The following is a 26,886-nucleotide window of genomic DNA, read 5'->3' as shown; positions in this document are numbered from 1 at the left end:
CATGTTCAAGTACACAATGACTTAATCAGGGCAATAATTATTTAAGCAATCCAATGAGGTTGTAATAAGTGAACGTCTCATGGACTAACTTGCAGTATCCTGGAGTCACATCCACTTAAGTGGTACATTCTCTAGCTAGTGTGGGTATGGACAATTGGTGTCATGTACCGTGTTATCACTGAGTATAACAAATGCATGTTTGCATATGTTGGGAATATAGTCCCTTCTACGTTTAAGTATGTTAGCCTTTCATTGAAGACTTATTTAAAGCCCAAGAATCTAAAAAAGCTTTTGTAATTCCACTGTCAAGGAGCCTCTCCATAGAAGAGTCAGTGTGGGAAATTTGAGACATTCAAGTTCTAGAGTGAGCTGTTACCCAGATTGCATGATGATGTGGAGGGCTTTGGGCTCCAGGGTGCCCAACAAGCATCAGCTCTGCACTAGATATGGGATCAAGACATTGGTGGATGCGTAAGAAGACACCATGGAGCTTGCTGATGAGTGCTCGCTAAAAGCATCCATTGTTTTGGCATTTTTGGCTGCATTTGACTCAATAACCCACTAAATCTCAGTCTCTAAATGAAGACAAAATATACAGTGGTAAATCCCCTGCCTTTTATAGAAAATGCATGGAGTGAATTGTACAACAAGCTTTGGCGTACATTAGTAGATACCAAAAAGGAAGTAAAGTTGCTAGAGTATTATGGATACATTTCTAGATATGAACTCACAAATAATTATGTGAGTTAGATCCTGTAAGGTTCTTCTTACGTATGCAAAACCATTTTCTTTTGAAATTGCAAAATAATTGCATGTTGTATTGATAAGTATTCTAATCCAATAGTCTGTGTGCAAGACCCTCTCTGATTTAATCACACACATTTCAGCTTGTAAAGCCTGTTACACGGCTCACTCTTTCATTACATTGCTCATCTAACGCATATCACATGGTTTAGGTACCACACTCCTTCATTAAGCAGTTCAGCTTCTAAAGAAGCCTGTTCAAGGGATTACTTTCACACTCAATCGCTACAGCACTCCGCTTCTAAAGCTTGGCAAATGGCCCAATCTCACTGATTACAAAGCTTCCAATCTTCTTTAAAGATCTACTTGTCTGGAGTTCTTTCAATAACCACTTTATTACGTTATCATTTTAGTTTCAAATGCAACAACTTTGGTTTTCAGACATGTTAAAGGGTAAAAAAACTCTAGACACTAAAATGTTTTAGACCTGAGACATTTTTTGTTCCCAAAGGCAATTTTTAAAGATAAAATAGCAGTCTGTACAAAATCAAACAAAAAGTAGAAAACAATAGTGCTAAATACAATGAGCTGGCTGCCCCATTGTCCTGCATGTAATAATTCCAGAATGGACCTGGAGAGAAAAATGTTATTGGAACTTACTGGGATTTACTAGGGAGTGGGAGGATATATTGTGTAGTTACTCATATTGCCTCCAACAAAGCTTCTGTACAACGGCTCAGATTCTATTCGTGTGGTCCTGGTGATTAGAATGGATATAGTTAAAAGCTCAGAATTGTTTACAAAGTTGCTATCATCAAACATAAAAATCTGGCATGACTGTGGCACTCGGGCACATGTCCAAAATGTGTCCATAAGTGGTGTTTCCAATGCAAATGTGTTCACAACAGGATGTGAGGATCATTATGGCACATAACTATCTTAACACAGCAAACCACTAACCATCCACAAAACTAGGGTTCTCTGCTAATGGGACCCCACTTTTCTGTCCTCATCTTTTATATACCATTGTTCTCAAATGAGTTCACCAATTTAGTGCAGGTAAAGTTAATCAAGTCTACTACTCTCAGAATAAAATTATTTTTAAGTAAAAGACCAGCATTGGACACATGCTGTTGGTAGAGCGATTAGGTCACGGTAACTGGAGAGGATTTTTCCCGCATCTGTTGCAGTTTTGGAACTCAGCTACCTCCATGTTTAAACGTGGCACAAACATTCCTAATTTGTGTGATTTCTTCAAATCGGTGCACCAGGATCAACCATGCGCTATACAGTCTAGCACTGCTCCAATTATTTTTTCCATTACTTCTTTCCCCACTTACTCCATAGTTTCTGTACTGCGGTCTCAACTGCCACCCTGCCCAAGTACAGCTCACCTGTTGGGTATAGGGAGTTTTTACTTAAAATCCATTAAAACAATGTACCTGGCAAAGCACTAAACTGCTCCATGGAGATGGGCATGCCGTATGCCAATTACCTAGCAAGAAAATAAATAGGTTATGACTTGCAGTTGATTGACCTGGTCCCATCAGGCGACCCGATCACAACCATCTGATATTTCACGGAGTTTAGAAACTTGACTGCCTGCCTCATGCAATGGTTTACACTTTTTTTTTGTATCCACCTTCTAATTCTTTCATCAATTCGCTTGCTAACTAGCCACTTGTCTCACTCCTTAGGAAAAATGTCTTACCTGACCTTCATTCTTCTTCTCAATCATTCTACATCCTTCAGTCTCCATCAAGGTGTCCACCCTTGGCCCTAATGCAATGGACATGCCATGCTATCAGAATATTATTGCGACGTACATTTAGTTTCCCTAAGTGGAAATGTGTCATGGCTCCACCCCTATAGCTAAAGGTTGGATACTCCATACATTCTGCTTTCTGTCTAAATCTGCTTACAGTGCAAATAAACTCATGCCTCTGACCATGGCCTTTCCTGTCCAGCCAACTTTCTATTTTTCATCCATAGTTGCATTGATCTTTTATTGTAAATGAAGTGAATGATTCTATGTTTTATGGGGTTTCGCCAGCTGTAAATGTCCTTCCTGAGGCTCTGTCATGCCATTCAGTAACATTCATGTTGAGACAAAATACACGTCTTTACATCCTAGTACTATATCTTTGGCTTGATACTTGCACAGAAGGACATGTGGGCTTAGTTTGCCTTTGGTGTGTTCTAGTTATTTAGATTCTTCGGTTATATGGGGATACTTTGTTCAATTAATGACTACGCTGGAATTAGCAGATACTCTTTTTACATATATTAAGCCACTAGCTTTAATCCTGGACATAATTATAACATTACTGTGATCTTTTATTCATTCACTAGGAACACACCCTAATTGTAGATTAGTGGAGATTGTAATCATACATTTATAGATACTCACTATTACCTTAATACTCAAGACTCCTCATCCAAGAATTAACCTGTCTTATTCTACATCTCACCTGAAGATCTGTTACGCGCTGTCCTTGCATCTCGATGACTGAAATTTAAAAATTGGGAATTTAACTATTCCCCAAACTCTGGTTGATTTAGGTTCTTCAATCCTGCAGTTCTAGATATTGCTTTGCTCTAGATATCTGGTACCCTAACTATGCACTGGGGGATATTCCCTAATCTGAAATTGCTGAGACTCTACATTCATAAAAGGGGAGGTATTCTCGAATATTGACTTACTGAAACTCTTCAGTCATGCTTTCGAAGATAATCCACAGCTAATGATTACTGAGACCCTTCAATAATGCATTGTGAGATAATTTTTAATCCTGACGTTAATGCATCATGTCAAAATATTGCGTATCCCTGGAGGCTTCTTATAATGAAAGTGGCTGAAATTATTAAGATGGAGCTTTTAATATTTGGGAGATTGTTGTTTTTAAGTATTCTTTAATAACTAGTTGGTTCCCATTACAGATGTGGCTGGTCCGTTGTACCACATCACACTAGGGCAGGGATGCCTGATGTCATTTTACTATGCATATGGACTCCTCGGTATCCCCAGATGCTACCTTTGTTGCTGGAAAAGGCTCTGCTACATGAGCATATGTGGAGGTGTCTTCTGCTGGTCCAATAGCAGACATAATCTGGGACTTTAAATGCTGGGTAGAGGTTATGTTGTAGGTGGTAATATAAGGGTTAGTTGTGGAACTTACTGACAAACTAAGCCATCAGCTAGCACTAAAAGTCTCAGAAAAGAACGAGCTATTAGGTTGTTTGCAATAGTTATGAGTTAAACATAACCATATTTACCAATTTCCATTATGTCAAACTGCGCCAGGAGTACTCGTATGTTCTTCACTGAGGCAGTGGTTTGTGGTCTTCTTCTCAATTAGCATTCTGTGCCCCAACATATTGCGTATTTATTTCTTGTACCACCAGCACACAAGCTTAGAAGTTAGTATCCATTCGATTATAGACCTCCTTTCTGAAGATGCCTTTAAGCAATCAGACTATAAACAAATATGTGTCCAATTGATGAGGTGGTTAATGTTAGACTGTGACCATTGGTCAAAACAAAGCCTGCAAGGAGTTCCATTACAGTGAGTATATACATCTTTTCTATGAGCAATTTATCTATAGAATATACACTACTGCTGGTAAATGTGTTGGCATTGCCTCTCACAAAGGACAGAGTTCTTCTTGTTTGGCAGATGTTGGTATTTCCCCAGTCTTTATGTACAGTGTTACTGTTGTGCGGGCCTCGTAGAGCCTGCATTAGCCGGAGCCATACAAGAAGGAAACAAACTTTGATCCCCTAACTCCGGTGTTAGGGAGTAGTCCTTGAATAAGAATGGCCCATCATGGCTGGCCATACATATCCGCCAGTCTCTTGAAGCGTGGGCCCCAATCATTGAGGTAGTCGTACTCCTGGTCGCCATCCGATGTGCTGGAGAGGATAGAGCTGAGTGTGCCAGCCACGGATCCCTCGCCCTCATAATCATAGATAAGAGCAGTGTCATACGGGGGAACGCTGGGGTCATTGTCAGCAACGTCAAGTCCCTAAAATGAAAAGAAAATATAATGCTTTTGATCCAGTTAGAAATATGATGGTATCGCCCTCTCGCTTCCAGTCATTTGGAATGACTGGAAGCGAAAACTGAGAGACAGATTCACGAAGGTAAATATACAAGTGTCTGTTCACCCATGTGCATATTTACCCCTAGACTTAGGTGCTACTCGCCACTTTTTGTTTGAGCTAGTCACCATTTCTGAGTGGAGATTGCCATGTCTTCACCAAACCCTGTGATGTATTTGTGCCCATTAATTTACTACAAGCAACTGAACACCTGCATTTTACAATCCGCTTAGAGGGCGGACATACCCTCAACTTGGGAAGAGATCTCCAACACACAGATCGAGATCTGCCTATGGAAAACTATTGGGAAATCTAATCAAGTCTATTATTTTAAAATATATATATTTATATATTGATGTAGAATATATATTTAAAATTAATTTAAAATATGTATTACTAACCAAGAAATAAAAGTTTACAGGACATAAATAAAAATAGTTAAACTTAATAATATGTATAATTAGGTTTTAATAATTTTTAAAAACTGACCCCCGCTAACAATTTTATTAAATATTTAGTAAACTTGGTTTAAAGATATATATTATATATTCACTGAAAAAAACAAATGTAACATTATAGTTAGGTGAGTATGCCAGTGACAACATTAACATTTTGAACTAAAGAAAACACAGAAATGTATAACGTGCTCAATCCCTCTACACACCTATGGAGCATTAGGAGCACTTGTGTTTCTTAAACACTTATACTGATTTTCTAGACTCAGGCGGTACAATATTGGGTAGAAAAGTAATATGGTAGGTACCCGCCACTATGTAAGCTTTAAAACAAACCAACCCACTCATTGGATGAGGTCATCAGTGATGTCATAAATGATGTTATAGAACATGTCATGAGTGAGCTATTATGCGAGGTCATAAGCAGTGCAAGACAGGGGTGCAAGTTATATTTAGCTCTGCTAAGTATAACTGGTGGATTTCTGTTTTTTTAGATGATAACTTTAATGTTCTCACTGACATATTCACCTAACTATAACGTTACCTTAACCTTTTTTCAGTGAATTTCTAAAAACGATGTATAATACAGAAACACCTTTTTTCCACACTTAACTATACTGTTACTGTGACCTTAGCTTTTCTCAGTAAATTTATATTTTTTAAATTTTTCAATAAACAATGTTTTTTATCACACCTAACTATAACATTAATCTTTGGATTTTGGGTGCAATTTCCAGGTTTTTTTTAAAGTATTTTTCCCCAATGTATATAATGTAGAATAAGTGAAGAATATATCCTGTCTGCGTACATCATTTTGAAAGGGAATGGCTTTGTTTTGTAACATAACAGGAAAGGGTGCCCTGTTTGCAAAATCTTTGCATTCAAAGATGTCTGAGTATAATAGGGTGTAATAAGGCAATATTTCAGTTGGGGTTGCTCATCTCCTCTGTTCTTGTTACTGTCACATCTGAAAGAAACTGGTTAGTATTAGATTCCTTACCTTAGAATATCCCCAGGCGTCAGACTGGATCTGTAAATTTTTGCATAGCAGTACCCTTGCGCGTCGGTAGGCGTCGTCTGCGGCTCCGTGTCCGTCGTCGGCGTCGTGGGCGCCGTGATGACGTCGCCGGAGTACTTAGACGCCGCCTCCGCGTGCTGACATCAGTTATTCTTTTTTCCGCGCCAGCAAGCGCAGATCCGGAAAAAGTGGTACCTTAGTCATTTTTTGACTAAACATTTTGAGATCTTTTTTGATCCTTTTTCGAGTCTTCGACTCCGAACGGTGCCGGTAGGGATGCCAGGTTTCAAATCCTGTGAGGACTGCGACCGACTGATGTCGGTCACCGACCCTCACCGCCGGTGTCTACACTGTCTCGGCGTCGATCACGACGACAAGACCTGCCCCGACTGCCGGGCCCTGACTTTGAAAGCTAGGCGGGAGCGGTCCCGCAAGCGGCTCGAACTCCGGCAGTCAGCCGCACGCCGTGAGAGGTCCCGGTCCGGACGGAGGTCGAGGGACCAGTCGCGGGGTCGGAGCCATCACAGCTCCGGGAGTCGACATCACTCCTCAGGTTCGAAGTCGTCAGGTAAGCACAAGAAGTCAAAGAGACGTCATCACTCTTCCGACTTCTTCCGACTTCCTCTGACGCTCTCGCGACGCGGCTGGGGGTTCGGGTGACACCACCCACGTGGCTCCGTCGGAGTCCCGGGCGTCGCGGCCTGCCCCATACCCTCCGGTCTCTGGGCAGCACGTGACGCCAGAGGAGATCGAGCGTTTCCTCATGGCCATGAGGTCCCTCACTCCGCCTGCGGGCTCCGCGGCGCCTTCGGGCTCAGCAGACCCGTCTGGGGGCCCTAGCGGGTCGGGGGCTTTGGCCCCGACGCCGCCGGCGCCTTCGGGCTCGGCGCAGCAGGGCCTCACTGGATCCGCTTCTGGATCCGGGTCGTCCCCGGTTGACCTGACGACCTCACCAGTGCCGGTCCCACAGGTGTCACCTCCGGCGCCGTCTTCGGGCGGCGCCGTCCGCGATGCCTCCCTCGATCCGGTTCCGGCGCTGCTCTCGACGCCGTTTGGAGAGTTCTACTTCAACGAACTGGCCCCATCCATTGCCAACCCTGAGTATCAGGAGATGGGTGATGAGGAGTATTGGGAGGGGTCTGAGGACCCTCTGACACAGGAGTGTCAGTCCCAGGAGGACTGGACAGGTGGACTTGGGGATGCCAGTGGTCTGGACACCTCGCCAGACACTGGTTTTGTCTCACCTCCTACCGTGGCTACGGAGTAGGAGGCAACCTATAGTGTGGTGTTGACGCGGGCGGCCAAGGCCTTGGCCCTTGAGCTCCCCGTCGCGGCCGTGAGGACTAACCTCCTCACTGAGGTCCTTAAACCGCAGTCATGCTCGGCTGAGCCTCTGCTGCCGTTTAACGAGGCCTTGACTGACGTTCTTTTGGGCACTTGGTCCAGGCCTGCTACAGGTTCACCTGTAGATAGGAACGTGACCAGACGCCACCGCCCGGCCCCGGGCGACCCATGTTTCCTGTCCACCCACCCCACCCCCGAGAGCCTGGTCATCCAAGCTCCAAATTCCCAGTCCGCATTCCCGTCGGCTCCGCCTGACAGGGAATCCAAGAGGTATGAGCAGTACGGCAAAAAGATATTCTCCTCCCTGAGTCTGGGACTGCGATCTTCCAACACCGCATGCCTCTTGGGCCGCTACACCCACTCTCTGTGGGACACGGTCGTGGAAGTGCTGCCAGAATGCCCGTTGGAGGTATGGGCTAAACTCGGCCAGGCCCTTGTGGAAGGCCGGGATGCAGCACGATATTCTATCCCGTGTGGGCTGGATACCACCGACTCACTGGGCAGAGCGATAGCAACGACGGTGGCGATTCGTCGCCACGCCTGGTTGAGGTCCGCCAACTTCTCGGCTGATGTCCAGAATACTCTCATGGACATGCCGTTTGATGGCCGTCGCCTTTTTGGCGACAAGGCAGACCATGCGCTTGAGCGCTTTAAGGACTCCAGGGCTACGGCCAGGTCCTTGGGCCTCTCGGCCCCACGCCAGCAATCGTGTGCCTTTCGCTCCTTTCGTGGCCAAGGAAGGGGCGCCCCCACACGTGCTGCCAGCCACGCACCGCAGACTAACATCCAACGCGGTGGCGGCCGTGGAAACCGCCGTGGAGGCAGTCGGGGACAACGGCGAGGTCAGTCCACACCTTCCCCCGCAGCATCCGCCTCAAAACCCTCCTAGTCCGTGCTTTCAGGCCCATGTGACGCCAGTGGGGGGCAGGGTTCGCCATCACCTCTTCCACTGGCACACTGTCACATCGGACAGGTGGGTGCTGCAAATCGTCCGAAGGGGCTACTCCCTCCCCTTCGAGGCGACCCCTCCAGCCATACCACCGTAATACCACCGAGTATCGAGGATCATTTGCGACTTCTGCAGGAGGAAGTTATGGCCCTCTTGGCCAAGGGGGCCATCGAGCGCGTTTCTGGGCCAGAAGTAGGGTGTGGTTGCTACTCCCACTACTTTCTGGTACCCAAGAAGCGCAAGGGGGGCCTACGCCCTATCTTGGACCTACGGAACGTCAACGGCTTCCTCCGGAAGGAGAAGTTCAAAATGCTGATACTGGCTCAGGTCTTAGCTGCCCTGGACCCAGGAGACTGGATGGTAGCGTTGGACTTGCAGGACGCTTATTTCCACATCCCCGTCCTGCCGGCCCACCGGTGTTACCTGCGGTTCACGGTAGGCCACGAGCACTTTCAGTTTACCGTGCTCCCCTTCGGCCTTACCAGCGCCCCACGGGTGTTCACGAAGGTGATGGCGGTGGTCGCAGCTCATCTGCGCAGGTTAGGGGTTTCAGTCTTCCCCTACCTCGACGACTGGCTGTTGAAGGCGGGCTCGCCCCAAACAGTCGTCAGCCACCTCCAGACGACGGCGGATCTCCTGCACTTGCTGGGGTTTTCCATCAATGTGCCGAAGTCACACCTGTGCCCCTCTCAGAAGTTCCTCTTCATCGGAGCAGTTCTCGACTCGGCGCAGTTTCGGGTTTATCCTCCCGAACAGCGGGTGCGGTACATTCAGGCTCTGATTCCAATCTTTCAGCCTTTGTCCCGGATCTCGGTCAGGTTGATGCTGCGGCTTCTGGGGCTGATGGCCTCCTGCATCCTTCTGGTGCATCACGCCAGGTGGCAGATGCGGGCTCTGCAGTGGGACCTAAAGTTTCAGTGGGCCCAGCATCAGGGCAACCTCTCCGACCACGTCCTGATCTCGGAGGGCACTGCGAGACAGCTGCAGTGGTGGCTCACGGACCGTGATTGGGTCAGCGGCAGATCCCTCTCCCTTCCCCAGCCGGAGCACGTAGTTGTGATGGACGCGTCCCTCCAGGGCTTGGAGGCCACATGGGAGAGGTGGAGATCAGAGGCCTCTGGTCTCCGGTGGAGTCCCGGCTCCATATCAACCTTTTGGAGCTGCGGCGATTCGTCTAGCACTGAAGGCATTCCTCCCCTCTGTTCGGGGGAGTGTAGTGCAGGTGTTCACGGACAACACCACCCCCATGTTGTACTGCAACAAACAGGGCGGGGTGGGGTCGTGGACCCTTTGCCAGGAGGCTCTGCGCCTCTGGCAGTGGCTGGAACATCAGGGCGTGACCCTGGTGGTTCAACACCTGGCAGGTTCTCTGAACGCCAGGGCGGACGAACTCAGCCGTCGGTGCTTGATGGATCACAAATGGCGTCTGAACTTGGACGTGGCGCAAGGCCTCTTTCAGCAGTGGGGAGAGCCTTGGTTAGATCTATTCGCCACCGAAGAGAACGCGCAATGTCATCAGTTCTGCGCGTTGGAATTCCCAAGGCGGCACTCGCTCGGAGACGCTTTTCGTCGCGAGTGGAGTTGCGGTCTATTGTACGCCTTTTCGCCTATACCACTTCTGCCCAGAGTGCTGAAGAAGATCAAGCGCGACCGGGCCCAAGTCATCCTTGTGGCTCCGGACTGGGCACGAAGGTACTGGTATCCAGAGCTACTCAGTATGTCAGTCGATCCCCCGGTTCGTCTGCCTCTTCAGGAGGACCTTCTGTCGCAGCAGCAGGGGACGGTCCTCCACCCGAACCTGTCCAGTCTCCACCTCCATGCTTGGAGATTGAGCGGCGGCAGTTGAGGCCTTTTGACTTGCCTCCTGAAGTCTGTAACGTCATTCTGGCAGCCAGGCGTCCCTCCACAAAGTCGGTATACGCCTGCAGGTGGAACAAATTTGTGGCATGGTGCACAGCAAAGGCTGTGGATCCTCTTGCTGCCCCTCTTTCTGAGGTTATTCTCTTCCTTCTTTCTCTTTCCAGCAGGGTTCTGCTCTGGGCACTATCAATGGCTACCTTTCTGCCCTTTCAGCCTTTCTAAGGCTGCCTGATCAACCTTCTTTGTTCAAGTCCCCTATTGTAACTCGTTTTCTGAAGGGCATCACACACATGTTCCCTCCTGTTCCGTTTGTGATGCCTCAGTGGGACTTGAACCTTGTTCTTACGTTTCTGATGTGCGCTCCCTTTGAGCCACACCACAACTGTCCTCTCCGCCTTCCTACTTTGAAGACTGCTCTCCTGGTTGCCATCCCCTCTGCCAGGAGAGTGAGTGAGCTCCAGGCTCTTTCATGTACACCCCCTTTCCTTTCTGTCCATCCGGACAAGGTTGTGTTGCGGACTAAGCCATCTTTCCTGCCCAAGGTTGGCACGACCTTCCATATCGGGCAGTCCATCACCTTGCACACCTTCTTTCCACCACCGCATCCCTCTAAAGAGGAAGAGCGGCTCCACCTTCTGGACCCAAAACGTGCGATTTCGTTCTATTTGGATCGCACACGCCAGTTCCGGGTGGATGACCAACTCTTTGTTGGTTACGTGGGCGCTAAGAAGGGACGGGCGGTGCACAAGAGGACCATCTCTCGGTGGGTCGTCTTGTGTATCAAGGCATGTTACTCCTTGGCAAGGAAGGAGCCTCCTCTTGGGCTGAGGGCCCATTCCACTCGGGCCACGGGGGCTAGCACTGCCCTGGGCCGGGGAGTCCCCTTACAGGACATCTGTCAGGCAGCTACGTGGGCATCGCTGCACACGTTTGCAAGACACTACTGCCTGGACAGCCAAGTCCGGAGGGGTGGCTTCTTTGGCCGTTCTGTCCTCCAGGACTTTCTGGTTTGATTATTGGTTCGCAGACCCACCACCGGGGTTGGTATTGCTGGGGTATCTATTCTAAGGTAAGGAATCTAATACTAACCTGTTTCTTTCAGATGAACAAGTTACTTACCTTTGGTAACGATATATCTGTAAGAAACAGTAGTTAGTATTAGATTCCTTACCGCCCCACCCATGCTCCCCGTTCTGCGAACTGATATCTAGGGTTAAGGTCATCCCCTTTCAGGGCCCTAGTTTCAATGGCACCAGTGTTGGTTTTTAACATGGCTCTGTGTTTCTGGCACGGAAAAGCTGTGTCTAAAAACTGACGTCAGCACGCGGAGGCGGCGTCTAAGTACTCCGACAACGTCATCACTGCGCCGACGACGGACGCGGAGCCGCAGACGATGCCTACCGACGCGCAAGGGTACTGTTACGCAAAAATTTCCGGATCCAGTCTGATGCCTGGGGATATTCTAAGGTAAGGAATCTAATACTAACTACTGTTTCCTATAGATATATCGTTACCGAAGGTAAGTAACTTGTTCATTCGGAGATCTTCCCAGCGAGTTGATGAATAGTTTAAAGGGAGACATGTGAAGGGCTTTGTATGTGTTTTTACATCAAAGAGGTATTTATAATTCAGAAAAAGTGATCACTTATTTCAATAATGTATACTATTAGTTTTGTCCATTTAAGTATATTTCTTGGGTGTGCCAATACTGTCTCACAACTGTGGTGGGATCTCACAGATTTGCAAGCTCATTAAATACCATACTCATTTTCAAAACAGACAGTCTTGGACCAATAAACCTTCCATATAGCAACTCCCTTTTCACTTGTATATTGACCGTCACAACAGTGGAAACACCCAAACAGCTGACTCCATCCATAGATTTATCTGACTTCCACTAGATATATATATATATATCCGATTAGACCTCTCTGTCAGATGATGGCTGTGCATAGTAGAATGTGTGGTGGGACTGGCCTCCCCCTGTGACCTCTCTCTGGAATCATGGGTGTGCGTGGTAGGATAAGAGGAGAGACTAGCCTCTCTGCTGAGACCTCTCTCTGGGCTGGCGGGTGTATTGGTAGGGTTTGTGGAGAGATTGGCCTCTCTGCTGACGGCTTTCCCAAGAGCATCCGGTATAGGGAGGGACTAACTTCTCCATTAACACCCCTCCTCATCTGATTGGCATGTGGGGAGGGACTGACCTCTCCTTTGAGACCTCTCTCTCTGATGGGGGGTGTACATAACAGGGTGGGTGTAGGTAATGGCCTCTCTGTTGGATGACGGATATGCATAGTACGCTTTGTGGCAGGACTGGGCCTTCCGCTGAAACCTCTCTCTGCAATGACGGGTGTGCTTAGTGGGTGAGCCGAGAAAGTTGCCTCTCCATGGAGATCCTTCTTTTGGATAATGTGTGTGCATAGTAGGGTGTGGAGAGGGACTGTCCCCTCCTTTGAGACCGCTCTCCCAGATGACTGATGAGCATAGTAGGGTGTATGAAGGGACTGGCCTCTCCGGAGACTGCTGTACCGAATGACGGCTGTGCATAGTAGGATGAGGGAAGAAATTAGCCTCACGCTGAGACCTCTTAGTTAGACGAAAGATGCACATAGTAGGTTGTGTGGAGAGGCTGGCCTCTCTGCTGAGACCTTTCTCTGAAAAGACAGGTATCCACAGTAAGGTGTAGAGAGGTACTGAAGTCTCTGCTAAGATCTCTAGGATGATGGGTGTATGGAGGGTCTACCCTCTCTACTGACAGCTTTCCTAAGGCGTCGGGTGTAGGTACTAGGGTATTAGGAGAAGGTAACCTCTCCACTAACACCCCTGCATGGTTTGATAAGCATCCATAGTAGTGTGTGAGGAGAAACTAGCCTCTCATTGAGACCCTTCTCTCGGATGACGGGTGTACATAGTAGGGTGTGGGTAGGTACTGGCCTCTCCATGGAGACCTCTCTGTTGTATGATGGATATGCAGAGTAGGGTATGTGGTGGGTCTGGCCTCTCTGCTTAGACTTCTCTCTGGAATGACAGGTGTGTGTAGTAGGGTTTGGAGAGGTACCGGCCTCCTCTTTGAGACCTCTCTCTCAGATGGCGGATATACATAGTAGAGTGTGTGGAGGCACTGTCCTGTCTAAGGAGACTTCTCTGGAATGATGGGTGTGCGTAGTAGGGGAGGGTGAGGGGGAAAAACGAGTTCTCCGCTGAGACGTCTCTGTCGGATGACAGATGTGCATAGAAGGGTGTGCGCAGAGACTGGCTTCTCCGCTGAGACCTCTCGCTGGAATGACGAGTGTCCATAGTAGGGTGTAGAGAGGTAGTGAACTCTCTGCTGAGACCCCATTCTTGGATGATGTGATTGCATAGTAGGCTATAGAGAGGTACTGACCTCTCTTCTCTGCTGAGACCCCTTTCTTAGATTTCGGGTGTGCTTAGTAGGGTGTGAGCAGGGAACGACCTCTCCTTTAAGACCTCTCTTTCGGATGACAGGTGTGCAAAATAGTGTGTGTGTGGAGGGACTGGCCTCTCCGATGAGACCTCTTGGATGACAGGTGTGCATAGTAGGGTGTGGGGAGATTCTTAACTCTCTACTCAGAACTCTTCCCAAGCCAATGGGCGTAAATAGTAGACTCTATTAAACACATCTCCAGGAAGATTCCTTCCTGCAGTAACAAGTGTGCATACCAGACAGTATTCATAGATCACCTACTCCTTTCTATTTTTCACGATCCCACAAGATCGCATCAATTTTTTAATTTTTAAGAAATAAATACTATTCTATTCATCGCAATCCTACACACCGCCTCTTAATAACAAGGGGCAGATTATGCATTTCTCCTACTAGAGTGTATCGACAATTCACCTACTCTTTTTTACTTTTCATGATCCCGCTAAATCGTTTTGTTTTTTTAAACAATATACACTTACCTTCATCACAGCACTTATACCTTAGAGACCTCCTCTCAAAATCTAGGGGGACAGGATGCCTTTCTCATGCCCCCTTCTATCGTTTTTTACTTCATTTCCGCAACACCTGCAATTTTTCTCAGTAGACAGTAATGGTGCCAATTTAATTTCTAAACCTCCAACAGCCATCCATTCGAAGTGCTCACTCCTGCGAGAGTCTAGCTCCCCACGGGAGCTTGAAGGCTCATGGAAAAACGGGCCATTCGACCAATCAATCAATGGGCTCCATTTTTGAATTTGCGCTCTCGCAGGACACTCATTAGATTATTGTGGACCCAACCGTCCATATAAACAATTATTTTTTTAACCTTAATCTCTCAAAAACTACTGAACAGATTTACACCAAATCACAAAAAGCCAAATTTGGTGTTATTCTGTTTAGCAGTTTTTGCTTTAGCCTTGTCTAAAGAAGTCAATGGAAAATGCATTGGGGTTTTGCATTGTTTCTAGCTCGACGTGGATGGCACAGCGCTAATCCTATGTATATAGTAGCAAGGTCACATTCTTTTAGGTATATTTCTTCATTTCAGCTTGGAATAGCCAAGCCATGTCCTAAAATGGTCTATGCACCCCACACACTGTCCTTTTTATTAATTTCTATTTTCAACATTTGTGTAACACAGGCTTGGCTGCAACTTCACATGAGTGTTTCACATGGTTGATGAGGTTAAGCAGAAAAACAAAGAAAGCTCTTTACTGTTTCTGTGTCACAACTGTACCAAGCATCCCTTCTTACATCGTCCCTTGGTAAATAAATGATGCAACTGAATACACCATCTCGTGCCTCGTGCATTGATTTCACCCCTGCTTGGACAGAGTTTAATCGTCCTCCCAACCACTAGTTTATGCTCCACCTTCCAAGGATCCTTGAACCCTGTACCTTAAAGATGCCACACAATCATATTAGACTAACAATACCCTCTGACCTATTGTTTCTCACTAAATGCTCTGAAGTGACCTGATACCATATATATATATATATATATATATAGGTGTTCTTCAAGAACTACTTAATAAATACACAACCACATCTGTATATAGCTTTTTCCAAACCTATCACTGAGTTGAACCCGTTTGATGAATCCCCAGGTGACGTTCATGGCCATCAAAAACTAAAACCAGGGAGCTGAAGAGTCCTAGCACAGCATAAGTCTGCAACAGTTATGGAATGAATTAATTTGCTGTCTGGCAGGACATGACGGGGGGCCAGGTGACCTGTAAAACAGGTGACTGTATAATCGGTCCCTTTATTGTATAAAAGGGTTTTGATGGCACCATAAAACAGGAGGCTGAAGGCCTCTTAAATAAAACCAGAACCCTGAGATGGCAAGGTAGGACCATATTACACATGCTATCCATGACTATTGGTATATTACTTGTTTATCTTGGGGAAGATAGCTTCAAAAAGGTTTACACCAAACACTGAAATGTTTATGGAAAACAGTAAGTACAGTAGTGTATATTGTTTGGTTGTCTGTAGTAAAAGAAAAAAAAAGAACAAGTTCCTTAACTCTGGTCTTTTTTTCTGGTAGGTACTCGAACTGCAGATTTTTCACGGTTAAAATATCCTTAAGGGGCAGATTGGATCCGGAAGCTTTTTAAGCAGTGCTCCTGTGCGACACATGACTCTGTGTTGACTTTGTTCCTCCCCAGTTGCAGAACAGAGCTGCATATAAGTACCACACCTGAGTGCCAAAGTCAATTTCTTTCTTGTCTCCTTCCAGAGCACAAAACATTTGGAGTTACCAGAGCGCAGATCTCTGATTCAGGACCTTTTTAGATTCTAAAAAGAGACCACTCCACAGAATGGGGAGGTGGGTAGGCAGTGAGGAATCTGCTGTTGAAAGAGTGTTACTGGAGTTAAGTCACTCGTTTTTATTATGGATACTTCAAACTGTAGATTCCTCACCTCAAGAATTGCTACTAAAGCAGTACCATCCAATGTGGGAGGGTGAGTGCAGTTTACGTAGACTAGAAATTCCCGCAGGACCAAACAGGCAACATGCCCTTCCTTTTGGACCTGGCTGTCAAGGCAGTAGTGCTCCATAAATGTATGCACTGAGGCCCTTGCTACGGGATGACAGATGTCAAGAAGAAGGCACTCCTCATATCAATGCAGTGATGGCACTGTTACCCCTTGTGGAATGGGCCCTCAGTCCCTCAAAATGCTGTCTTTTCGGTAATGCATAGCTGATCTTAATGCAAAGGACTATCCACCTTGACAGAAAACCCTACAAAAGCTGGTTGTCAGCTTTTGTATGCAAAAGCTTCAAACTCTTTTGGATTTTAAACAATGGAGTCTGTCCTCTTTTGTTGGGGAAGATCTGGTAAATAATGTTAGAAGGGTGAAAAGGCATAACAATTTTAGTCAAGAAAGCTGCTGTGGTTCTCAGACCAGATTGTTGGGAAAAAAAGTTGGTGTAGGGCGGTTGCACCTAAAGAGCCTGGAGCTCACTCAAAGTATGAGCTGAAGTGATTGTGATGAGGAAGACAATCATTAGCAGCTGTGCATCAGCTTGAAGGAGCACATATGAGAAATTGAGGTCCCACTGTGGCATCACAAAGGATTTGGGAAGGAAGATGTGTGTCAAACCTCGAACACATCACACCAGGTGATTCAAACACAAAAGGTTAGTCCGATAAATGCAAAAAGGCTGAAATGGCCTACAAATAACCCTTGATGGTGTCCACTGCAAGTTCTTGCTGAGCCAAAGGCAGAACAGACAGTAAAATATCCAACACCTTTGTTTGTAATGGGTCTGTATTAGGGGCTCCACCCAAGGTCACAAATTTGTCTCAGCAACTGGCGTAAATGGACTTTGTAGAAGGAAGCCTGGCAGCGAGGACGACATACTGAACGTCCTGTGGTAGTTCAAAAGCAATCAAATGCAACCAGCTGCTGCTGCTCAATCTCCACTTATGGAGATGTAGATGGCACAGGTTCGGGTGTAGAACCCTGCCCTGCTGCAGCAACAAGAGATCCTCTGGAAGCAGTAGTCTGGTCGAGGACAGATGCTCATACCCAGACATTTGAGTACCACACTCTCCTGGCCCATTCAGAGCCACGAGGATGACTTACGGCTGGTTGTTCCTGATTTTCATAATTCTGGGTAGGAGAGGTTGGGGCAAAACGGTTCACAGGAATCCTGTACTCCAATCTAGCCTGAATACATCTCCTAGAAAGAGAGCGTTCTAGGGAACTAGAGAGCACAGAAATGTTTACACTGTGCATTCTCGACTGTGGTGAAAAGATACAACCAGGACTCTTCCCTCATTGGAGGATGCCATGCACCACATCTGGATGCAAAAGGCATATGTGATCATCCAGACATCGCCAGCTGAGCACGTCCGCAATGCTTTTTAAAAATCCCACCAGGTGATTCACGATCAGGAAGATGCCCTGACGTTCCAGCCATCTCTAGCGGCATAGTGCCTCTTGGACCAGGACTTAAGACCCCACTCTGTCCTGCTCCTTGCAATATCCCATGGCTGTGTTGTACATGAGAGCCTGCACCAGCCTTCCCTTGATGGATGGCCGGAAGGCCTTCGATGCCAGATGGATGGCCTGCAGCTCTAACAGATTTATGTGGAGTCAGGTTTCTGCTGGAAAGCGGAGTCCTCTGATCTCCCCAATTGCCAAATGATCTCCCTAGCCCACCAGACACGCATCTCTCACCACTATCAGTTCTGTGTGTGGAAGGGAGAGGGTCTGCTGCTGGTCAGGCTACGTCTGAGCAGCCATCACAGCAGGTCCGGTGCAGACTCCTCCGACACCTGGATGACATCCGAATGGTGTCCTTGGTGCTGTGCCCACTGAGACATCAGATACCACAGCAGAGCCTGCATATACCTCCTGGTGAAGTAGACAAGCAAGATGCATGAGGCCAGCAGTCCACAAAGCCTCAGAGCTGCTCTCACGAGATACAGGACCAAGGTTGAAATGTTGGAATCATAGCCCAAATGTCCTGGACTCGTGACGGAGAGGGGCCCTGAACTGCCCCGGGTCCAAAACAGCTCCTATAAAAATAAGCCTTGGCGAAGGAGTCAGATGTGACTTCGGCTCGTTGATCGAAAGCCCCAATGATATCAAGAGCTTCGCTGTCACCTGGAGACGGGTCTATGACTGTGGCAAGCTTGCCTTCCTTCAATAGCCAGTGGTTGAGGTAGGGGAAAACTAATATCCCCAGCATTCGGTGATAGGCGATGACCATTGCCAATCACTTTTGTGAAAACCCGAGGGGCGCTGGTAAGGCCGAAGGGCAGTACAGCAAACTGGACAATCACCTGGCTGACCTTGAATCACAGGTAATATCTTTGTGACTCCAGGACGGGCACATGAAAGTATGCGTTCTGCAGGTCCAAGGGAACCATTCATACACGTGGCTTCAGGGCAGACGTAACTTGTGCCACTGTGAGCAATTTGAATTTGTCCTCTGTAGGAAGACAGTCAGAGGGCAAATATCTAAAATAGGACTAAGGCCTTTACGGCATGAGGAAATAGTGGGTAGTAACAGCCAGTCCCTCTTTCTGAGTCCAGTACCCTTTCTAAGGCTCCTTGGGATAGTAGAGCCTACACCTCTTGCAGCAAGAAGGATAAATGCTGCTCTGAAAGCCGCTTTGATGAAGGCAGAATTTGTGACAGAATGGAAGGACAGCCTAGTTGAATGATTTAGAGTACCCATCCGTTGGATGTGATAGTTTGCCACCCTTTGTGGAAATGTTTAATTCTTCCTTCCACAGGGTCGACGTGCGTTGGCAAGGGGAACCTAAAGCTGCTTGGAGGCTGATTCCAGAGGGGTATGGAACTGGGGAGGACGTTGTCCCTGGTGATCCGTACGTTGTCTGTCTGATCCATACGTTGTCTGTCTGATCCATGTGCCCGACCCTGAAAAGGCAATGGAGCGAGGCTAGGGGCTCGGCATTCCCAGTACACCAAATCTCAAGAGTAGCTTCAGAAGGGGCAAAACCAATGAAGGAATTGTCTGTCAGGTGTCGAATGGCCTAAAGAGTGCACTGTGGCCCAGCTTTCCTTGAAGAACTCTAGGGCAGAATCAGCGTTTTTGCCAAACAGGCAGGAGCCATTAAAAGGCATATCTGGAAGATATGTCTGTACATCACAAAATAAACCTGTGTATCTCCTCACATGTGGTGACAAAGCACCACAGTAGACCCAACTGCTCACCCCCAAACAAGCAATAGTGTCCAGCTCAGCGTGAATCACATATTTGGCTGTATAGTGACCATCCTGAAGGCATGCCAGGGGGTTTTGGACGAGTGCCAAGAATGCCAACATGGCCTTCCTAAAGGCCTCGATCTGCTGCTGTGTAGCTGATGAATTTGGGGTGCATCAGGATCAATTGTGGAACTGGTTCCTTAATTGTAGATAGGTAGTGATACTGAGTGGCACCTTACACACTTGCGACTTCTCTGAAGATAGAGAGTGGCTCTTGGCCTTCATGTGTTCCATTTGGACCAGGTGGCTCAACAGCGACGAGGACCTGTCGCAGGAATGGCTAGGAGTGCGGGTGATTTTGCACCCTCAACTTCAAGCAGGAATGGGACTTGCTTGGCTCCTTCTGATGCTGGTTGACATACAGCTACGCTTCACAATCCCATATCACCTTTGGTCATTGTCCAGGGGTGGCGCTTATATACGGGTCTGTTCTAACGGCACTCAAGAGCACTGATGTGAAAGGTTCCAGATCGAGTCTTGCATATGGGGATACCCCAAAGGTGAGGAATCGGCAGGTAGAAGTATACATCAGAAATAAATATGCTGTTAAGTATGTAGATTTTTAGAAAACCCACAACGTGATCTGTTAAAAAAATAGATTCTGTGTAAGGGAGAGATGGTTGAAGCTGGTGCATCTACTAATACCCACTGCGCATGGAATTACAAATTGGAAAAAAATTCGAAGGCCCTTTGAAATATGCATTGCTACATCATCATCATCAATCTCAAACCACTCTGCACAGTTTTACAGTCATCTATTATTCAATCAGCATTCTGTTCTTGAAAGGCAAACAAAGCCTAAGCATTCTAATTTCGAATCAGTGCCCTTTGTTAGCTACACCTTGCATAAAACACCTACAACAAACTTTCCATACTACAGACAGAATGCGTTTTCAACAAAACAAAGGGTGTTTTTTGCTAGAATTCTAAATTCTTCACCTCTCGATATTTTCCATAAACACTTTAATGTTTGAAACAAACACCCATTTCAAGACAACTGCCTCTAAATAAATATCTGACATAAAGAAAAGGCCTAATGGGAAATATGCGTTATGCACAATATGGATTCTGTTAACATAAAAAATTACGACCCTCAAGTCCCTTGACGCCACAATTAGACTATATTACACAATTATGACTATACCCCCCTCTAGCCAGAGTTAAATGATGGGTATAATTCAGCAGAATGGTTTACTGAGCATGATGGTTGGCGTGAGGTCGACATCTTTCACGCCATCATCAAAGGGGTACATGAGCATGGCAGGTGGCATGGTTTATGGTGTGCGTTTTTTTGCTCTACATGCCATAACTGGTATATTTCAGGCGGTTTTACCGGTTCATATTCACTGAATCAGGACCAACATAGGACTGTGTTTTTATGTGAATTTATATGTTTTTTTAGACACGTTATCAACCTGCCATGAACTTATCTAGTGCTGTGCACACCCTTCAGCTGTTCAGGGCACAGGTTGGCTGCAGAGCTTGGCCTTTGACCAGTCCCTGGGCCTGACCAACTTTGGCGGTGAGCAGCCGAGTGTGGCTGCATGCTGCAGGGTGTGGCTGCATGCTGCAGGGTGTGACAGCACGGAGCAGGGTGTGACAGCACGGAGCAGGGTGTGGCTGTGTGAAGCAGGGTGTGGCTGCGCGCAGCAGGGTGTGGTTGCACGGAGCAGGGTGTGGCTGCACGGAGCAGGGTGTGGCTGCATGCTGCAGGGTGTGGCTGCATGCTGCAGGGTGTGACAGCACGGAGCAGGGTGTGACAGCACGGAGCAGGGTGTGGCTGTGTGAAGCAGGGTGTGGCTGCGCGCAGCAGGGTGTGGTTGCACGGAGCAGGGTGTGGCTGCACGGAGCAGGGTGTGGCTGCATGCTGCAGGGTGTGGCTGCATGCTGCAGGGTGTGACAGCACGGAGCAGGGTGTGACAGCACGGAGCAGGGTGTGACAGCACGGAGCAGGGTGTGGCTGCGCGCAGCAGGGTGTGGCTGTGTGAAGCAGGGTGTGGCTGCGCGCAGCAGGGTGTGGCTGCATGCTGCAGGGTGTGGCTGCACCGAGCAGGGTGTGGCTGCATGCTGTAGGGTGTGACTGCACGGACCAAGGTGTGGCTGTGTGAAGCAGGGTGTGGCTGCACGGAGCAGGGTGTGGCTGCACGGAGCAGGGTGTGGCTGCGCGCAGCAGGGAGTGGCTGCGCGCAGCAGGGTGTGGCTGCATGCTGCAGGGTGTGGCTGCACAGAGCAGGGTGTGGCTGCACGCAGCAGGCTGTGGCTGCGCGCAGCAGGGTGTGGCTGCATTCTGCAGGGTGTGGCTGCACGGAGCAGGGTGTGGCTGCACAGAGCAGGGTGTGGCTGCACGCAGCAGGGTGTGGCTGCACAGAGCAGGGTGTGGCTGCACGCAGCAGGGTGTGGCTGCACGTAGCAGGGTGTGGCTGCACAGAGCAGGGTGTGGCTGCACGCAGCAGGGTGTGGCTGCACGCAGCAGGGTGTGGCTGCGCGCAGCAGGGTGGCTGCACGCAGCAGGATGTGGCTGCGCGCAGCAGGGTGGCTGCACGCAGCAGGGTGTGGCTGCATGCTGCAGGGTGTGGCTGCATGCTGCAGGGTGTGGCTGCACGGAGCAGGGTGTGGCTGCATGCTGCAGGGTGTGACTGCACGGAGCAGGGTGTGGCTGCACGCAGCAGGGTGTGGCTGCACAGAGCAGGGTGTGGCTGCATGCTGCAGGGTGTGACTGCACGGAGCAGGGTGTGGCTGCATGCTGCAGGGTGTGACTGCACGGAGCAGGGTGTGGCTGTGTGAAGCAGGGTGTGGCTGCATGCTGCAGGGTGTGGCTGCACGCAGCAGGGTGTGGCTGCACGCAGCAGGGTGTGGCTGCACGCAGCAGGGTGTGGCTGCATGCTGCAGGGTGTGGCTGCACGGAGCAGGGTGTGGCTGCACGCAGCAGGGTGTGGCTGCACGCAGCAGGGTGTGGCTGCATGCTGCAGGGTGTGACTGCACGGAGTAGGGTGTGGCTGTGTGAAGCAGGGTGTGGCTGCGCGCAGCAGGATGTGGCTGCATGCTGCAGGGTGTGGCTGCATGCAGCAGGGTGTGACTGCACGCAGCAGGGTGTGGCTGCACGCAGCAGGGTGTGGCTGCACGCTGCAGGGTGTGGCTGCACGCTGCAGGGTGTGGCTGCATGCAGCAGGGTGTGACTGCACGGAGCAAGGTGTGGCTGCGCGCAGCAGGGTGTGGCTGCGCGCAGCAGGGTGTGGCTGCGCGCAGCAGGGTGTGGCTGCACGCAGCAGGGTGTGGCTGCACGGAGCAGGGTGTGGCTGCACGGAGCAGGGTGTGGCTGCATGTTGCAGGGTGTGACTGCACGGACCAAGGTGTGGCTGTGTGAAGCAGGGTGTGGCTGCACGCAGCACAGTGTGACTGCACGGAGCAAGGTGTGGCTGCACGCAGCAGGGTGTGGCTGCATGCTGCAGGGTGTGACTGCACGGAGCAGGGTGTGGCTGCACGCAGCAGGGTGTGGCTGCACGGAGCAGGGTGTGGCTGCACGCAGCAGGGTGTGGCTGCGCGCAGCAGGGTGTGGCTGCGCGCAGCAGGGTGTGGCTGCATGCTGCAGGGTGTGGCTGCACGGAGCAGGGTGTGGCTGCATGCTGCAGGGTGTGACTGCACGGACCAAGGTGTGGCTGTGTGAAGCAGGGTGTGGCTGCGCGCAGCACAGTGTGGCTGCACGGAGCTGGGTGTGGCTGCACGCAGCAGGGAATGGCTGCGCGCAGCAGGGTGTGGCTGTATGCTGCAGGGTGTGGCTGCATGGAGCAGGGTGTGGCTGCGCGCAGCAGGGTGTGGCTGCATGCTGCAGGGTGTGGCTGCACGGAGCAGGGTGTGGCTGCATGCTGCAGGGTGTGGCTGCACAGAGCAGGGTGTGGCTGCACGCAGCAGGGTGTGGCTGCACAGAGCAGGGTGTGGCTGCACGCAGCAGGGTGTGGCTGCACGCAGCAGGGTGTGGCTGCACGTAGCAGGGTGTGGCTGCACAGAGCAGGGTGTGGCTGCACAGAGCAGGGTGTGGCTGCGCGCAGCAGGGTGGCTGCGCGCAGCAGGGTGTGGCTGCACGCAGCAGGGTGTGGCTGCACGCAGCAGGGTGTGGCTGCACGCTGCAGGGTGTGGCTGCATGCTGCAGGGTGTGGCTGCATGCTGTAGGGTGTGGCTGCACGGAGCAGGGTGTGGCTGCATGCTGCAGGGTGTGCCTGCACGGAGCAGGGTGTGGCTGCACGCAGCAGGGTGTGGCTGCACAGAGCAGGGTGTGGCTGCATGCTGCAGGGTGTGACTGCACAGAGCAGGGTGTGGCTGCATGCTGCAGGGTGTGACTGCACGGAGCAGGGTGTGGCTGTGTGAAGCAGGGTGTGGCTGCACAGAGCAGGGTGTGGCTGCACAGAGCAGGGTGTGGCTGCATGCTGCAGGGTGTGACTGCACAGAGCAGGGTGTGGCTGTGTGAAGCAGGGTGTGGCTGCATGCTGCAGGGTGTGGCTGCACGCAGCAGGGTGTGGCTGCACGCTGCAGGGTGTGACTGCACGCAGCAGGGTGTGGCTGCAGGGTGTGGCTGCATGCTGCAGGGTGTGACTGCACGGAGCAGGGTGTGGCTGTGTGAAGCAGCGTGTGGCTGCACGCAGCAGGGTGTGGCTGCACGCAGCAGGGTGTGGCTGCACGCTGCAGGGTGTGGCTGCACGCTGCAGGGTGTGACTGCACGCAGCAGGGTGTGGCTGCAGGGTGTGGCTGCATGCTGCAGGGTGTGACTGCACGGAGCAGGGTGTGGCTGCACGCAGCAGGGTGTGGCTGCGCAGAGCAGGGTGTGGCTGCACGCAGCAGGGTGTGGCTGCACGCAGCAGGGTATGGCTGCACAGAGCAGGGTGTGGCTGCACAGAGCAGGGTGTGGCTGCACGCAGCAGGGTGTGACTGCGCGCAGCAGGGTGTGGCTGCGCGCAGCAGGGTGGCTGCACGCAGCAGGATGTGGCTGCGCGCAGCAGGGTGGCTGCACGCAGCAGGGTGTGGCTGCATGCTGCAGGGTGTGGCTGCATGCTGCAGGGTGTGGCTGCACGGAGCAGGGTGTGGCTGCATGCTGCAGGGTGTGACTGCACGGAGCAGGGTGTGGCTGCACGCAACAGGGTGTGGCTGCACAGAGCAGGGTGTGGCTGCATGCTGCAGGGTGTGACTGCACGGAGCAGGGTGTGGCTGCATGCTGCAGGGTGTGACTGCACGGAGCAGGGTGTGGCTGTGTGAAGCAGGGTGTGGCTGCATGCTGCAGGGTGTGGCTGCACGCAGCAGGGTGTGGCTGCATGCTGCAGGGTGTGGCTGCATGCTGCAGGGTGTGGCTGCACGGAGCAGGGTGTGGCTGCACGCAGCAGGGTGTGGCTGCACGCAGCAGGGTGTGGCTGCATGCTGCAGGGTGTGGCTGCATGCTGCAGGGTGTGACTGCACGGAGTAGGGTGTGGCTGTGTGAAGCAGGGTGTGGCTGCGCGCAGCAGGATGTGGCTGCATGCTGCAGGGTGTGGCTGCATGCAGCAGGGTGTGGCTGCGCGCAGCAGGGTGTGGCTGCACGGAGCAGGGTGTGGCTGCACGGAGTAGGGTGTGGCTGCATGTTGCAGGGTGTGACTGCACGGACCAAGGTGTGGCTGTGTGAAGCAGGGTGTGGCTGCACGCAGCACAGTGTGACTGCACGGAGCAAGGTGTGGCTGCACGCAGCAGGGTGTGGCTGCATGCTGCAGGGTGTGACTGCACAGAGCAGGGTGTGGCTGCACGGAGCAGGGTGTGGCTGCACGCAGCAGGGTGTGGCTGCGCGCAGCAGGGTGTGGCTGCGCGCAGCAGGGTGTGGCTGCGCGCAGCAGGGTGTGGCTGCATGCTGCAGGGTGTGGCTGCACGGAGCAGGGTGTGGCTGCATGCTGCAGGGTGTGACTGCACGGACCAAGGTGTGGCTGTGTGAAGCAGGGTGCGGCTGCGCGCAGCACAGTGTGGCTGCACGGAGCAGGGTGTGGCTGCACGGAGCTGGGTGTGGCTGCACGCAGCAGGGAGTGGCTGCGCGCAGCAGGGTGTGGCTGCATGCTGCAGGGTGTGGCTGCACGGAGCAGGGTGTGGCTGCGCGCAGCAGGGTGTGGCTGCATGCTGCAGGGTGTGGCTGCATGCTGCAGGGTGTGGCTGCACGGAGCAGGGTGTGGCTGCATGCTGCAGGGTGTGGCTGCACAGAGCAGGGTGTGGCTGCACGCAGCAGGGTGTGGCTGCACAGAGCAGGGTGTGGCTGCACGCAGCAGGGTGTGGCTGCACGCAGCAGGGTGTGGCTGCACGTAGCAGGGTGTGGCTGCACAGAGCAGGGTGTGGCTGCACAGAGCAGGGTGTGGCTGCGCGCAGCAGGGTGTGGCTGCGCGCAGCAGGGTGGCTGCACGCAGCAGGGTGTGGCTGCACGCAGCAGGGTGTGGCTGCACGCTGCAGGGTGTGGCTGCATGCTGCAGGGTGTGGCTGCATGCTGTAGGGTGTGGCTGCACGGAGCAGGGTGTGGCTGCATGCTGCAGGGTGTGCCTGCACGGAGCAGGGTGTGGCTGCACGCAGCAGGGTGTGACTGCACAGAGCAGGGTGTGGCTGCATGCTGCAGGGTGTGACTGCACAGAGCAGGGTGTGGCTGCATGCTGCAGGGTGTGGCTGTGTGAAGCAGGGTGTGGCTGCATGCTGCAGGGTGTGGCTGCACGCAGCAGGGTGTGGCTGCACGCTGCAGGGTGTGACTGCACGCAGCAGGGTGTGGCTGCAGGGTGTGGCTGCATGCTGCAGGGTGTGACTGCACGGAGCAGGGTGTGGCTGTGTGAAGCAGCGTGTGACTGCACGGAGCAGGGTGTGGCTGTGTGAAGCAGCATGTGGCTGCATGCTGCAGGGTGTGACTGCACGGAGCAGGGTGTGGCTGCATGCTGTAGGGTGTGGCTGCATGCTGCAGGGTGTGGCTGCACGCAGCAGGGTGTGGCTGTGTGAAGCAGCGTGTGACTGCACGGAGCAGGGTGTGGCTGTGTGAAGCAGCATGTGGCTGCATGCTGCAGGGTGTGGCTGCATGCTGCAGGGTGTGACTGCACAGAGCAGGGTGTGGCTGCATGCTGTAGGGTGTGGCTGCATGCTGCAGGGTGTGACTGCACAGAGCAGGGTGTGGCTGCATGCTGTAGGGTGTGGCTGCATGCTGCAGGGTGTGACTGCACAGAGCAGGGTGTGGCTGCATGCTGT

General features: G+C 51.0%; 1 protein-coding gene across 1 annotated transcript in view; it reads right to left on the bottom strand.

Moving 5' to 3' along the window:
- Positions 1-1,120: 1,120 nt before the first annotated feature.
- The window catches only part of CDH15 (cadherin 15), a 197,685-nt gene continuing 171,919 nt past the window's right edge, over positions 1,121-26,886 (bottom strand). Inside the window, exon 14 of the mRNA XM_078668302.1 lies at positions 1,121-4,770. Within this exon, the coding sequence (XP_078524428.1) occupies positions 4,570-4,770 (201 nt within the window). The 3' untranslated portion in view covers positions 1,121-4,569. The remainder of the gene's footprint in view (positions 4,771-26,886) is intronic.

The sequence above is a fragment of the Lissotriton helveticus genome, chromosome 12 (genome assembly GCF_964261635.1).
Source record: "Lissotriton helveticus chromosome 12, aLisHel1.1, whole genome shotgun sequence".
In the NCBI taxonomy this organism is placed as follows: Eukaryota; Metazoa; Chordata; class Amphibia; order Caudata; family Salamandridae; genus Lissotriton; species Lissotriton helveticus.
Note: the sequence above shows the minus strand (reverse complement) of the source record. Positions and strands in the feature narration are given on the sequence as shown.